At 45.3% G+C, this 11,830-nt stretch overlaps 1 protein-coding gene across 1 annotated transcript in view; it reads right to left on the bottom strand.

Moving 5' to 3' along the window:
* Window positions 1–1,112: 1,112 nt before the first annotated feature.
* The window catches only part of LOC115371600 (uncharacterized), a 10,760-nt gene continuing 42 nt past the window's right edge, over window positions 1,113–11,830 (bottom strand). The window contains exons 1-9 of the mRNA XM_030069059.1: window positions 11,770–11,830; window positions 11,566–11,669; window positions 11,415–11,480; window positions 10,984–11,061; window positions 10,448–10,669; window positions 10,179–10,313; window positions 9,682–9,744; window positions 9,487–9,555; window positions 1,113–9,001 (exon numbers count right to left, since the gene is read on the bottom strand). The exon at window positions 11,770–11,830 is cut by the window's right edge and continues 42 nt beyond it. Of these exons, the coding sequence (XP_029924919.1) occupies window positions 1,148–9,001; window positions 9,487–9,555; window positions 9,682–9,744; window positions 10,179–10,313; window positions 10,448–10,669; window positions 10,984–11,061; window positions 11,415–11,480; window positions 11,566–11,669; window positions 11,770–11,830 (8,652 nt within the window). The 3' untranslated portion in view covers window positions 1,113–1,147. The remainder of the gene's footprint in view (window positions 9,002–9,486; window positions 9,556–9,681; window positions 9,745–10,178; window positions 10,314–10,447; window positions 10,670–10,983; window positions 11,062–11,414; window positions 11,481–11,565; window positions 11,670–11,769) is intronic.

Raw genomic sequence — 11,830 nt, 5'->3', positions numbered from 1 at the left:
GGCAGCTAAGGCGTACAGAATGGGGAGTCTGTGCCTTGTTGCGCCACAACAGTTTTGCTCTGAGTTCATGCACACCAGAGGGAACACTTCAGTATTGAAAGTGAACCTCTTGTGTACAGACAGTACACATGAAGGTGACATGGACTCAAACATGCAGAACTATATACATTTCAACTTTAAACAGATATACATTTAAACTTTAAACAGACATACATTTAAATTTTTAACAGATATACATGAAGAGCTCATTTGCAAAAACAGATCCCCATTTGATTTATTATCCTAAATCATGCCCTGTGTGTGTGTGTGTGTGTGTGTGTGTGTGTGTGTGTGTGTGTGTGTGTGTGTGTGTATGTGTGTGTGTACTCCAAGCAGTATCAGTGAAACGGTGTATCCATTTTAAGAATGGCTTTTATCTGTTTTTGCAAATGAACTCTTCACATTTAAACTTTAAACAGACATACATTTAAAATTTTAACAGATATACATGAAGAGCTCATTTGCAAAAACAGATCCACATTTGATTTATTATCCTAAATCATGCCCTGTGTGTGTGTGTGTGTGTGTGTGTACTCCAAGCAGTATCAGTGAAACGGTGTATCCATTTTAAGAATGGCTTTTATCTGTTTTTGCAAATGAACTCTTCACATTTAAACTTTAAACAGAGACCAACAGCTAACACGTGGCAAACAGAGACTAACACATCCATAAACCTGTGACACGATTACATGATATACGTCCCTACACATGATTCTCCACAACTAAACCTTCCCTAATTCCCCCTGAAACACATGATTTGCTTAATCTAAGATCTAACCATGATCATCTATTCCACATCATAAATACATAATCTAAAATCAATAATAAATACACGATATAAATACTATAAATAATCACAATAAATAACAATCTATACAATTATAGTGGGACAGGCTCTAAAAAGACAACATTCATAGTGGTAGCCAATGTACACACCATGAACAACACAACACACTACAAGTCAGTTTCCTCTGAACCAACACACAAACGCGACAACACTAACATTTGCACCGGGACACTGCAATGTAGCTCCGTTTGACTCATCAAACAAAGAATTTACACCAGTAGTGTGAATTCATTGTTTGCTTCCTTTGCCAAACAAACCAACCTAACCCTCATCAAAATCCACGTCTGACTCGAAGAGGCCCTCTACCTCCTCCAAGTCAACAACTAACCCCTGATCATCGTTAACACTAAAGCTACACAAAACACCTTCGTGATCACTAAAATACGTAGGCATCACTGCACAGTTCACATTATACTGTGTTGTTTTAACATAAACATGGTCAATTAGTGTCCCCTTCTCCGTAGTTTCTTGTGTTACATGCTGACTAAATCCTTTTTCACCCATAAATTTGCAAATTGAGGATGTTTTTAAAATGTTGTCATTGAAATCCCCCATTATTACAATTGTGTTACTGATTGGATTTAACCAATCAAGTAACTTCCCCAGATTTTGTTTGAATAAAGAAATTGGATAACACGGTGGACGATAAATTACTGCCAACAATATGTTGAATTTGTTGCACAGGCACACCAAACACTCCAGATTCAAATCGGGCACCTGCAGAATGTTACAGTCCAAATTGTCTACACTATACAAACCAACTCCACCGTGTTCTAGGTTCTTTAGCTCTAACAATTTGGGGTTACTGCTGCTGTAACACAAGCCACGAGGACGATTGTGGAAAGTGTAACCTTCAATTTGGACACCGTCTAATGAAGACTGTGCAGTGAGCCACGTTTCTGTCACAGCAATACAGGTAAGCTGTAAATGCTGCGTGCAAGACACCAAATCTAACACATGCCGACTTAAATTTTGAACGTTCATTAAATACACAGAGAAACTGTGTGCATTTAATGAAGGCTCTGGCTGCTCAATCAAAAATGGAGGCATGCTATCCAAGGCCTCCTTTATGGCGTTCTTGCAATAAATTGCCTTCTCTGAAAAATCCTCGATGATCAGTCCAGACAAGGCCCTAACACGACTAAGCGCTACATATGCCTGCCCCGGTGCAAACACCCTCTTCAAAGACACTACCGCCTCGTCCACAGTGAGTCCTTGCACTTTGTGAACAGTGCAAGCCCACGCTAACCTCAGAGGAAACTGACGACGCAAACCGCCACGCTTGGTGGCTCTATCCTCCTCTGGATCAATGGCAGTAGACTGCAGGCATTCTACTGCTGCATGTGCACGGTTTTTCCTCCTATCTGAACCAATATTCACATCATCAAATCTAACATACACGGTGAGAGGAAACGTGGAATCCTCTCCAAAAACTATCTGAGTAACCGTGCCACATGCTCCATTGACCAGGCCGTCCGCAACATCCACGTTCTTACATAACATGACTCGCGCGTTCCTCGCTATACACAAAGTCTCCGGTAGAGACGTGTCCGCCGCAACGCCGTGATGCCCGGGCATCCGTTCCAAATTCCCTGTTGTCCTGTTAGTCACAAAATCCTGCGCCTCAATGGTGACATAATCAGGACAACAGTCAAACAGATAATTTAGGTTGTGCTCACTTACTTGCCTATTCGTCGCAAAGATATGCAAGGCTGAGCTCACCTCGCCGGTCTCGCGCATCTTCAACATTTCAACGTCGCTATCTAACATTGGGGTGGCCCTGGAACGCACTCTTAACCTATTCAGCATCTCTGCAAAAACACTATCCTTCTGCCTAACTATCTTTTTCAGCTCCACGGTGCTGAAATTACACCACAGGTCCACACCAACAGGACTACTATACAGAGGCTTCCCTTTAACGGGAGGCAACTGATAGAAGTCCCCGACAGCTATCACGCTAACATTACCAAACGGGGAAAAGTCGCCTGTCTGTTTTATCTGTCTCAATCTACCGTGGACATAAGCCAACAGGTTGTGATTAACCATACTTATTTCATCTATAATTAAAATTTGGAGGTGACTTAATTTTGCTCGCAAAGAGTTTAGTTTATCTTCACCCAGAGGGGTGTAAGGTAAACTAGCCTGTTTGCCAATACTCAATGTGTGATGAATTGTTGCTGCATTTAAATTGTATGCAGCTATTCCTGTTGGAGCAGTTAACAAAATACAGATATCGTCTGGTTGATCACAAAGTGTTGACAGCAGCCGCGCTGCCTCATACTGGATAGCCCTAATTAAATGACTTTTCCCCGTCCCTGCACCACCTGTCACAAATACACGCAGAGGCTCTGGGTTTTTACCCATCACCTTCTGCAGACACCAGTGTCTCACCTTATAAAAAACAGCAAGCTGTGTCTCATTCAGAGACCTAACAAGCGCTAAACCCTCAGTTCTAGATAAAATGGACCTGTTTCTCTCTAACTGCGCTACCTGTCTGCCACCAACAATCAAATCTGGCACATTCACCAATGACTCAACCAACTGTTCCTCAGCTAACTCACCTTCCCGCTGCTGCCTCATCTCCTCTAAACCCTCAAGGCGTTCCGCTTCCTGTTCAGGACAAAGCTCACCCCAAACATCCTCATCTACACCGTTATTCTGCGCAGCTATCTCCTGAGCTAACTCAAGGTGAGGACAATTAACCTCAAACCTTGCCCTATTCTCATCGACAACATCACTAACCGAATGTACAGAGCCGTCGCTAAACAACACCTCACCATCGTTATAGAACTGCTCAAACAGCTCAAAGCCATCAGGTTTGAGGTCTGAGTCAGTTCTATAAGGAAGAAACAACTGCAACAGGCTCTGAAAATGTGCCTCCTCCTCTCTATCCAAATTAAAACGCATGTACCGCACCACTGCAAACTGAGTGCGTGTTCTCCTAAGAATGAATCCTAAGTCATTCTTAAGTTCAATTCTGTCTTTAGACATTTCATTTTTGCTGAGAACACGATACTCAGATGCAAAGGTGGCCATACACATGTTTTCAAACACGTCGCTATCAGGCCTATTTCTATATCTATCTACAATACTTATCATAAACATATCCTCCTCCCGTAGATCACGGGAGGCCGCCATCTGCCTCAACACACTGAGGGGCAAACTCATTTTAACTATCCTACTGCCTGTCGGCACAAACACAACCTTTCTGGAACACTCCCTAAGGTGCATGTTCGTTAGCCTATACACCGCCTCCTGCGCACAAACATCTCTGTTGTGTAAATATACACTGCCCAGCTTCCGCAGGGCTTCTTTAGCAGAGAGATTCCCTTGTTTTTTTGCTTCTTTTTGGGCATTACTCAATAAGAGGCCAATTTCTCTCTCTGCTTTCGTAATATACGATATTATGTATATTACTACTGCGTAGGCGTCGGTGACAAAGCTAATGTCCATGTTAGCATTCCAGCACTTCAACAACTTCTTGCTATATTGATTAACCCAAACCTCGTTCACCCCTCTCCTATACACTACCTTATGCCTCTTCTCTAAACGCCTATAAGCCCTCTCAAAAATCTCCTGATTAATACGCAAACTATGAAACAACTCCTCTACACTGGCAGGAGGCACATCGCATTCCACAGCTTTCTTGACATCTTCAAGAATTTTGTGCGCAAACTCTTTGGGCATTTTATCCCTGTCCTCAAAACATTTACAGGCTGGCTTGTTTTCTGAATTAGATTCAGCCTCACCTGTCTTCTTGTTCTTATCACACTTGCACTCAGGCATTCTACAAATGAATGTACGCGCAGACACAGGTTTTGGAAAATTGAAACGACACGTCGTTTTGTGTTTTCTGCATGACTTTGAATGTCGTTTGGAATGTGTTTGAACAGATGACACTGTGTCCAATAGTGTGTCATCATCTGAGGGTAGCTCACACGTAACGTAGCGGTCGATAAACTCAACTACCTCCTCATCTGTGTTTTTATCAATTTGGGGAGCACCCTCGATCCAAAATAAACAGTGTACATGTGGTGAGCCTCTTTGTTGAAATTCTACCCTATAAAAGTAATCAACGATCTTGCCGATTGGTTGACAGGGAGACATGAGAACCTCTTTCAGAAAACAATGCCACCTGTAATCAAACATCCGCGCCGCGGTCACAGGATTACGTCGCAACAACGCACACCTATCTGCCCACTCCAAATCCTCTACCGTCTGCGATCTGCCTTCCTGTTTCAGGATGCTGGTCAGAAGATTCTGCCAGCGCATATCCGCAGACGAAAACGAGCAAAACCACGTCGGAATGCCTAACTGACGCACACAAGCCATCACGTCCTTCTGGACAGACTGCCAGAAGGCCGGAGTTCCTCTAATGGGTTTAAGAAACCTAAACCCATCATCACACGCCAACAACTGCTTCAAGGCGTCCGCATCTGCCAACATATCCTCACTAACCCGTTGAGGCCTCTGACCTCCTTTATCCTTACGCAATGCGACGGAAACACTGGACACAACCTTGTCCAACTCCGACACGTACTGCGCAAAAAATATATACTCTACATTACGCGCAAAACGACCGTCGGCATGCATAATCCTATTATTAAGATAACGCGCCAACGTCAAGTCGTGCCACCGACCATCATGAAAAGTCTTACCACCCGTCGGAAACAACACCGGGAAACACTTTGCCTCGTTCGTGTGGTCAGAAAGCATTCTTACCGGACTATTCCCTTCTGCAGGCGCAATATTCAATATATCCTTAAAATACTGATCTAAAGCTTCCTGACCAATATCAACAGGCATAAGACAAGTGTCCTGAAACATGCAGTGCTGTTGTCTGTCATGTAACAGTTCATCCTGTCCTATGTCTGCTGATTCTGCTAGCTCACACATTTCAGACTGAACCGTAACCTGACCTAACCTAACCTCAGCCTCATCCTCACTGCCTGATTCGGCCTCTTCCTTCTCCCTATCTTCCTCCCTAACAAACTCATTAACCCAGTGCTCATTAAATTCAATATTTCTATAGTGAACATTTGTCCTCTTTAAGTACTCTAGCGCCTGTCTTACACGCAACGTATCGACAAACTGATACTCGTAATACCCTTTATAGGTGAGTTTCCGCTTCAGCTTAACCTGAAGCAGAGACCCTTCCATGCTCGAACGCGGCAACACATTCACAGTCTGAACAATGTTGGCTGGAACACATGTCACCGGTCCATGTACTCCATTCTGCCCGCCTTTAGGCAGTGCCAACATCTTCATGAATGGAATATGTAACGCAATAAGATGCTGTTCTAAACTATTCAAAGATCCCAGTTCAGCAGGAATGGGATCAAGCTCCAAGTTATTAACCCAGCATTCAGCTGGCATCTCACCTGAACTAAGCTTCCTATGACATGTGTAACAAATCCACAAATTACCGCGCGATGAAACCAACAAACACGGCGCAACACACTCCCCACTACACCTATGTAAATACTGCTGGCCTATACACCTATCTGCCACAGCCGCTGTCGCTGAACTTTCCCTATAAGTTTCCCTATCACAACTAACCACCTGATATCTAAAAAACAACCTATGACACACACAGCACACAAAATCAGGTCCATCTCTGACCTTTTCTAAAAACTGTGCCATAACAAAGCCAAAATCTTTTGCTTTCTCTACCTTCTGCTTTCTGCCTAACCTAACACTGGAAATAACTCTCTCCTTATACTCTACACTACCATGATACTTACTCTTAATGCTTTCTATTTCTTTTTCCCTTTGGTCAATGCTGTCCCTATATCTGACCAACCTCTTAGCCTTAACACTCTCCCTATGCTCAACACTGTCCCTATATCTGACCAACTTCTTAGCCTTAACACTCTCCCTGTGCTCAACACTGTCCCTATATCTGACCAACCTCTTGGCCTTAAAACTCTCCCTGTACTCAACACTGTCCCTATATTTGACCATAATCTTGGCCTTAACACTCTCCCTATGCTCTACGCTTTCTCTGTATTTACTAATGCTCAACTCTTTAACCCTCTCTCTGTGGGCTAAATTCTTACTATATTCCCCTACACTCCACAACTTAGCTTTCTCCCTGAACACCATATTTTCTTGATATATCTTTCTAATCCTTGACTGACGTTTCTCTCTAAGCGACAAATTCAACTTTTCCTGCTTCCTCTGCTTCCGCCTTAAGTACTTAGACTTCCCTGACATTCTACCTGACACTAACTCCCTAGCACCCTCCATAACCTTGGCACAATTCTCTACACCTACAACAGAACCAACTACATCACTACACCTAACCGCTGTGTTGTCACTATCTACAACATCCATCATTCTAGACCTAATTCTATAACCTGACACTTCACTAACTTTACAGTACCCGTAACAACTATGCAGTCCAGGCTTACACACGCAAACAACATTCTCAAAATGCCGTCCCATGACATTGTCTATGTAAATACACTCCGCTGACAAATGCTTACTACTACAGCTATACTTTATCCAACGTCCGTCATGGAACGTAAACACACTAACACCTAACCAGTCGGCCGTCGCCTGAATTTCCACCTCTGTGGCCCAACTGCCGACACGCCTCATCCTGGACTGCTGAATATACTCTAACACAGAGGAGTACTCAGTCCTCAAAAAACTCTGATATCTATCAGTGTTCCTTTCTAACTCTTTACAGACAGCTAACCTAATCCTACGATGGTGCTTCTGAGAACCACTCACAGCCTGAGAGATGGCTCTGAAGAAGCAGTTCCCATCGGCAACAATCCTCTCTTTGCTACAAGGAACACCTAACAACCCCTCCTCTGTGGCTACCGGACTAACAACTTTCACGCAATCGACGTTCAACTTTGTGCATAAAGCACGACAAACATCTAAGCCGAGGGGATGGAAGACCAGCTCTTCGCTTCTCACCTCGCTAACAAATTCGACGTCCAAATTGACCTCTCGGACATCGAAACTCTTGGATTTCTTCGACATACAAGTGCCGGAAGAAATGACACGCTTTCTGCCATCGGTCACCATTGGTTCTGCCGCTGAACCGCTGCTCACCTCGCTGGAGAAAGTCAACACAGAAATGCCAGACAGTGCCGGACTTGCGGCAATGCTGACACCACACTCAGGCACACAAACGCCTGGAAACACCTCACTTTTTCTCCCAGCCTCAGTGAGCACACTAGACTCTGGTGCCGGAGCAGCGCTCATCTCAGTGATGAGACTCTCCACAGACACACCAGACTGCGCTGGACTTGCATCCGTGCTGACAGTCACACCACACAGCTCAAAGAGCTTCTCCCTCGAACGGAGACTGTCGGCCAAACGACAGATGTAGTGGTGCAGGTCGTCGAGACACGCGAAATGCAGAACCACGCTTGTACCGTCATGGTGTAACAAGCCAGTGTTACTGCGTGAGTGACTGTCGACCACAGCGAACCGTCCACCCTCACGCACGATGGCAGTGGTGTTTCCGCACATAGTCAAAAGACATGTGGTGTATTGACTGAAGATTCTCTCCAGTCCATTACGCAAGCTGATGAATACACCGAAATCGATGTATTCACCTTCGGTCACGCCTACTTCGCCTAACACCGTGTCACCAAAACTAAACCTAAACAGCCGTCCGTCTAATTCCAACTGCTGTGGCAAATCTGGCACAGACAGCAGATTAGACACATGGCTGAAGATGTTGAGGTCACGCAAACTCGTGTACAACTCATCACCTTCAACCAACGCGCGATCCAGATCCAGCCTGTCCCACAAGAACGCGCTCCTCACTGTGTGTTTGGCTAAGCTGACCAAAGCTATAGCCATACACTGGACTCCTCCATACACAAATCGGGCATTTCCCTGATGAAATGAACCGCGCACAACTTTAACTAGCCTAATCCTGCTGCTATCTATGTTAGACCCTGTTGCCACAGCATTAGCGCTAGACTCTGACTGAACATCACTAACACAAACAGAAGGAACAAAAACAGCCTTAGCTTTGATGATCTTCCGTTGCTCCTCTGGGACGGCAGGGCACGCTGCGGCGACCTCCTCCCGTCCGAAGACCACCCCTGGCACCACGCTGGCCGACTCCTGGACTGTCGCCTCCACCTGTGCAAAAATCAAAAACATATTTTTATTAAATATAGACTGTTTAGACTTTCGTTACTGTCATTGCACAAAAAAAAAAAAAAAAAAAAAAAAAACACAGCAGTGAGATTTTGGCAACGAAATGTCGTTGCTTGGCTTCAGGATTACAGCAGAGATGGAATTGTGGGACCGTTTAAAAATTAAATATTAAACAGTCTATATAACTAGTGCGATATGGTCTATATAACTAGTGCCAAAAAAGAAGAGCTAAATAAATGCAGCACCTCCGGGACAGCTGGGCACGCTGCGGCGACCTCCTCCCGGACGACGACCACCCCTGGCACCACGCTGGACGACTCCTGGGCTGTCGTCTCCACCTGACACACACACACACACACAAAAAACAAAACAAAACATGGTTTTACTAAAGAAAACAGGAGAACCATTTCCCTGTTACCTGTCATAATAATAATTCACATAATATATATATATAAACAAAGACAAACCTGCTGCACCGCTGGTCTGGGCCCGGAGGCAGGCACGGTGACACGGGCAGGTGAAGGTGTTGCCAGCACCTAAAAAAGATAGGGGAAGACAAAAGACTCATTTCAATAATGCACTCATTCATTCGGGTTCTGCACGTGTTATCAAAATACGACAAAAACAATCCACATAGCTCACATACTAAATATGATACCAACCTGCCGCTTTCCTCCTCTACGCCTTGTGGCAACACCTTTCGGCGAACGCCTCACACGGGAAGTCTAAAAGAAGGAAAACAAACCTTGTTAAATGCAGTCTTAAATTCAATTTTGTCCAGGACATACACACATACAATGGGTTTTGCAAGCACAGAAAAAAAAAAAACAACAACAAAAGATCTATATGTATAATATAAAGGAAAAAAATGTAAAAACAGTTGGTGGATGAGGAATGCGGATGCCGAGGAGAGCCAGATGTACTGGAGCAGCCTGGGACCTGAGCCACACAACCACCAGCACCATGATGACCTGACTCAAAAAGACACAGCACGCACTCAGAAAAACTCACAACCATTCACACACACACTCACACAGAGACAAGGGGAAACATTAGAGGCAAACCCATTTAACATTTTATAACTTAACAGAAACACCTTAAAGTCAGAACTAATATGGATTACTTCTTAATATATAAATGTAATTATCAGGCAGTTTACCTGGCCAGCTGGCAGAAGGGCAGTGACGTCGCTGTCCGAGGATGGCGAAACCCTCTCCATGGCCTCCAGGATGTCGCCGCTGAACCACACGGGGTTGGACGGGAGGACAGACTCTTGCACCGGAGATGCTCGAATCTTAAAAACCACAACAAAAAAAATTTATCACCATTAAAAAAAAAAAAAAACACACACACACACACAAAAAATAAAGGCGTAAAACCAGAAAAGATGCACAAATGTACAGCCAGAAAATGACTCAAACACATTACCTTGCCCTCCTGTCCGACAACGGTCCACTCCAGTGGGTTGCGGTGACGAGCCGCGGGGCTGTGTCCCGTCACGACCAGCACGGGGGAGACCCTGGCACGAGGCGATGTCCGGGGGGGCACCGAAGGAGGAGGAGGAGGAGGAGGAGGAGTCAGCTGGCGGACCGCGGCGTCCCACAGGGCCTGGACGAGGATCGGCGTTCCCTCGCTGTCGCTGAGGTGCACCTGGAAAACAGTGAAACGCAGAACACATTGCGCTCAACTTGTGTATCGAAAATGGAAACCTTCAACTCCTCCATGTGTCATGTCACAACAACAAAGTATGCTGTACTTACTCCGTCACGGCTCCACAGCTCCAAACGGTCCAGAGGGAGGTGCTCTGCCACAGACACGTATGGGAGACCTGCCGCAAAAGTGAGAAATATTATACATTCTGGTAATAAATACACTCATGTAAAACATATGAGGTTAGGTTCACGATACATCAGTTATAATCAAACTGATGACCAAAACTAAGACGTACCCATGCGTGCTGCGACACGGCGGAACTCCTGGCGGAACAGCTCCTGCAGGCCAGGCTCGATGTTCAGGCGTGGAGGGAAGTCCAGCACGAACACCTACACACACACAAAAAAAAAAAAAAAAAAAAAAAAAATCACATTTAGAATCACATTTAGGTTTCTAAAAAAGCACATGTGAAAACACACGCTTACTGTGACAGCACAGGACAAAACAAATACTGCCAACTGCAAATTAAACACACCTTCGCCCAGCGGTTGCAGACTGTAGCCAGGAGAGCACCGAAGTCCAGCGACGCCTCTCCGATGTTCCTGCTGGCTGTCAGGTTGTTGCTCGGGGCGAGCACACACACCACGTCCGGGGTCCAGGGGAGAGCGGCATGGGACACCTCCGTCCTCAGCTCTGCTGCATGCGCACCTGGAACAGAGAGAAAAGAAAAACACAGAGGTACCTCCGGCATCGCGACGATCCCATCCACCATGGCCCGCAGGTGGGAGTCTCCCACGACGAACACCATCTGCAACGACAGAGACACGGCTTTAGAACATAGACACCGACTTCTTACGACAAGCACTGTGTTTCTGAAAAAGAAAAACTAATACCTTCTGGTCCGGCTTCTGGGCAGGAGTGACCAACTTGAAGCTGCGCTGGGTCAGCTCCGAAGTCGGCCATCTCCGCACGCGATGGCGGTACCCTGTACCGCGCCCTGTGTGGTTGACAACAAAGTTAAGTATGATGACACAAAATTTGTATTTCCTCAAATAACATTCAAACTCAAAAAAATAAACAAACTGTTTGATACTTACGAGCAACGAACTCGGGGACAGGCGGCTGGGGGGTCCATGGCTGCGGCTGCGCCATCCTCCG

The sequence above is a fragment of the Myripristis murdjan genome, chromosome 14 (assembly GCF_902150065.1).
Source record: "Myripristis murdjan chromosome 14, fMyrMur1.1, whole genome shotgun sequence".
NCBI lineage: Eukaryota > Metazoa > Chordata > Actinopteri > Holocentriformes > Holocentridae > Myripristis > Myripristis murdjan.
Note: the sequence above shows the minus strand (reverse complement) of the source record. Positions and strands in the feature narration are given on the sequence as shown.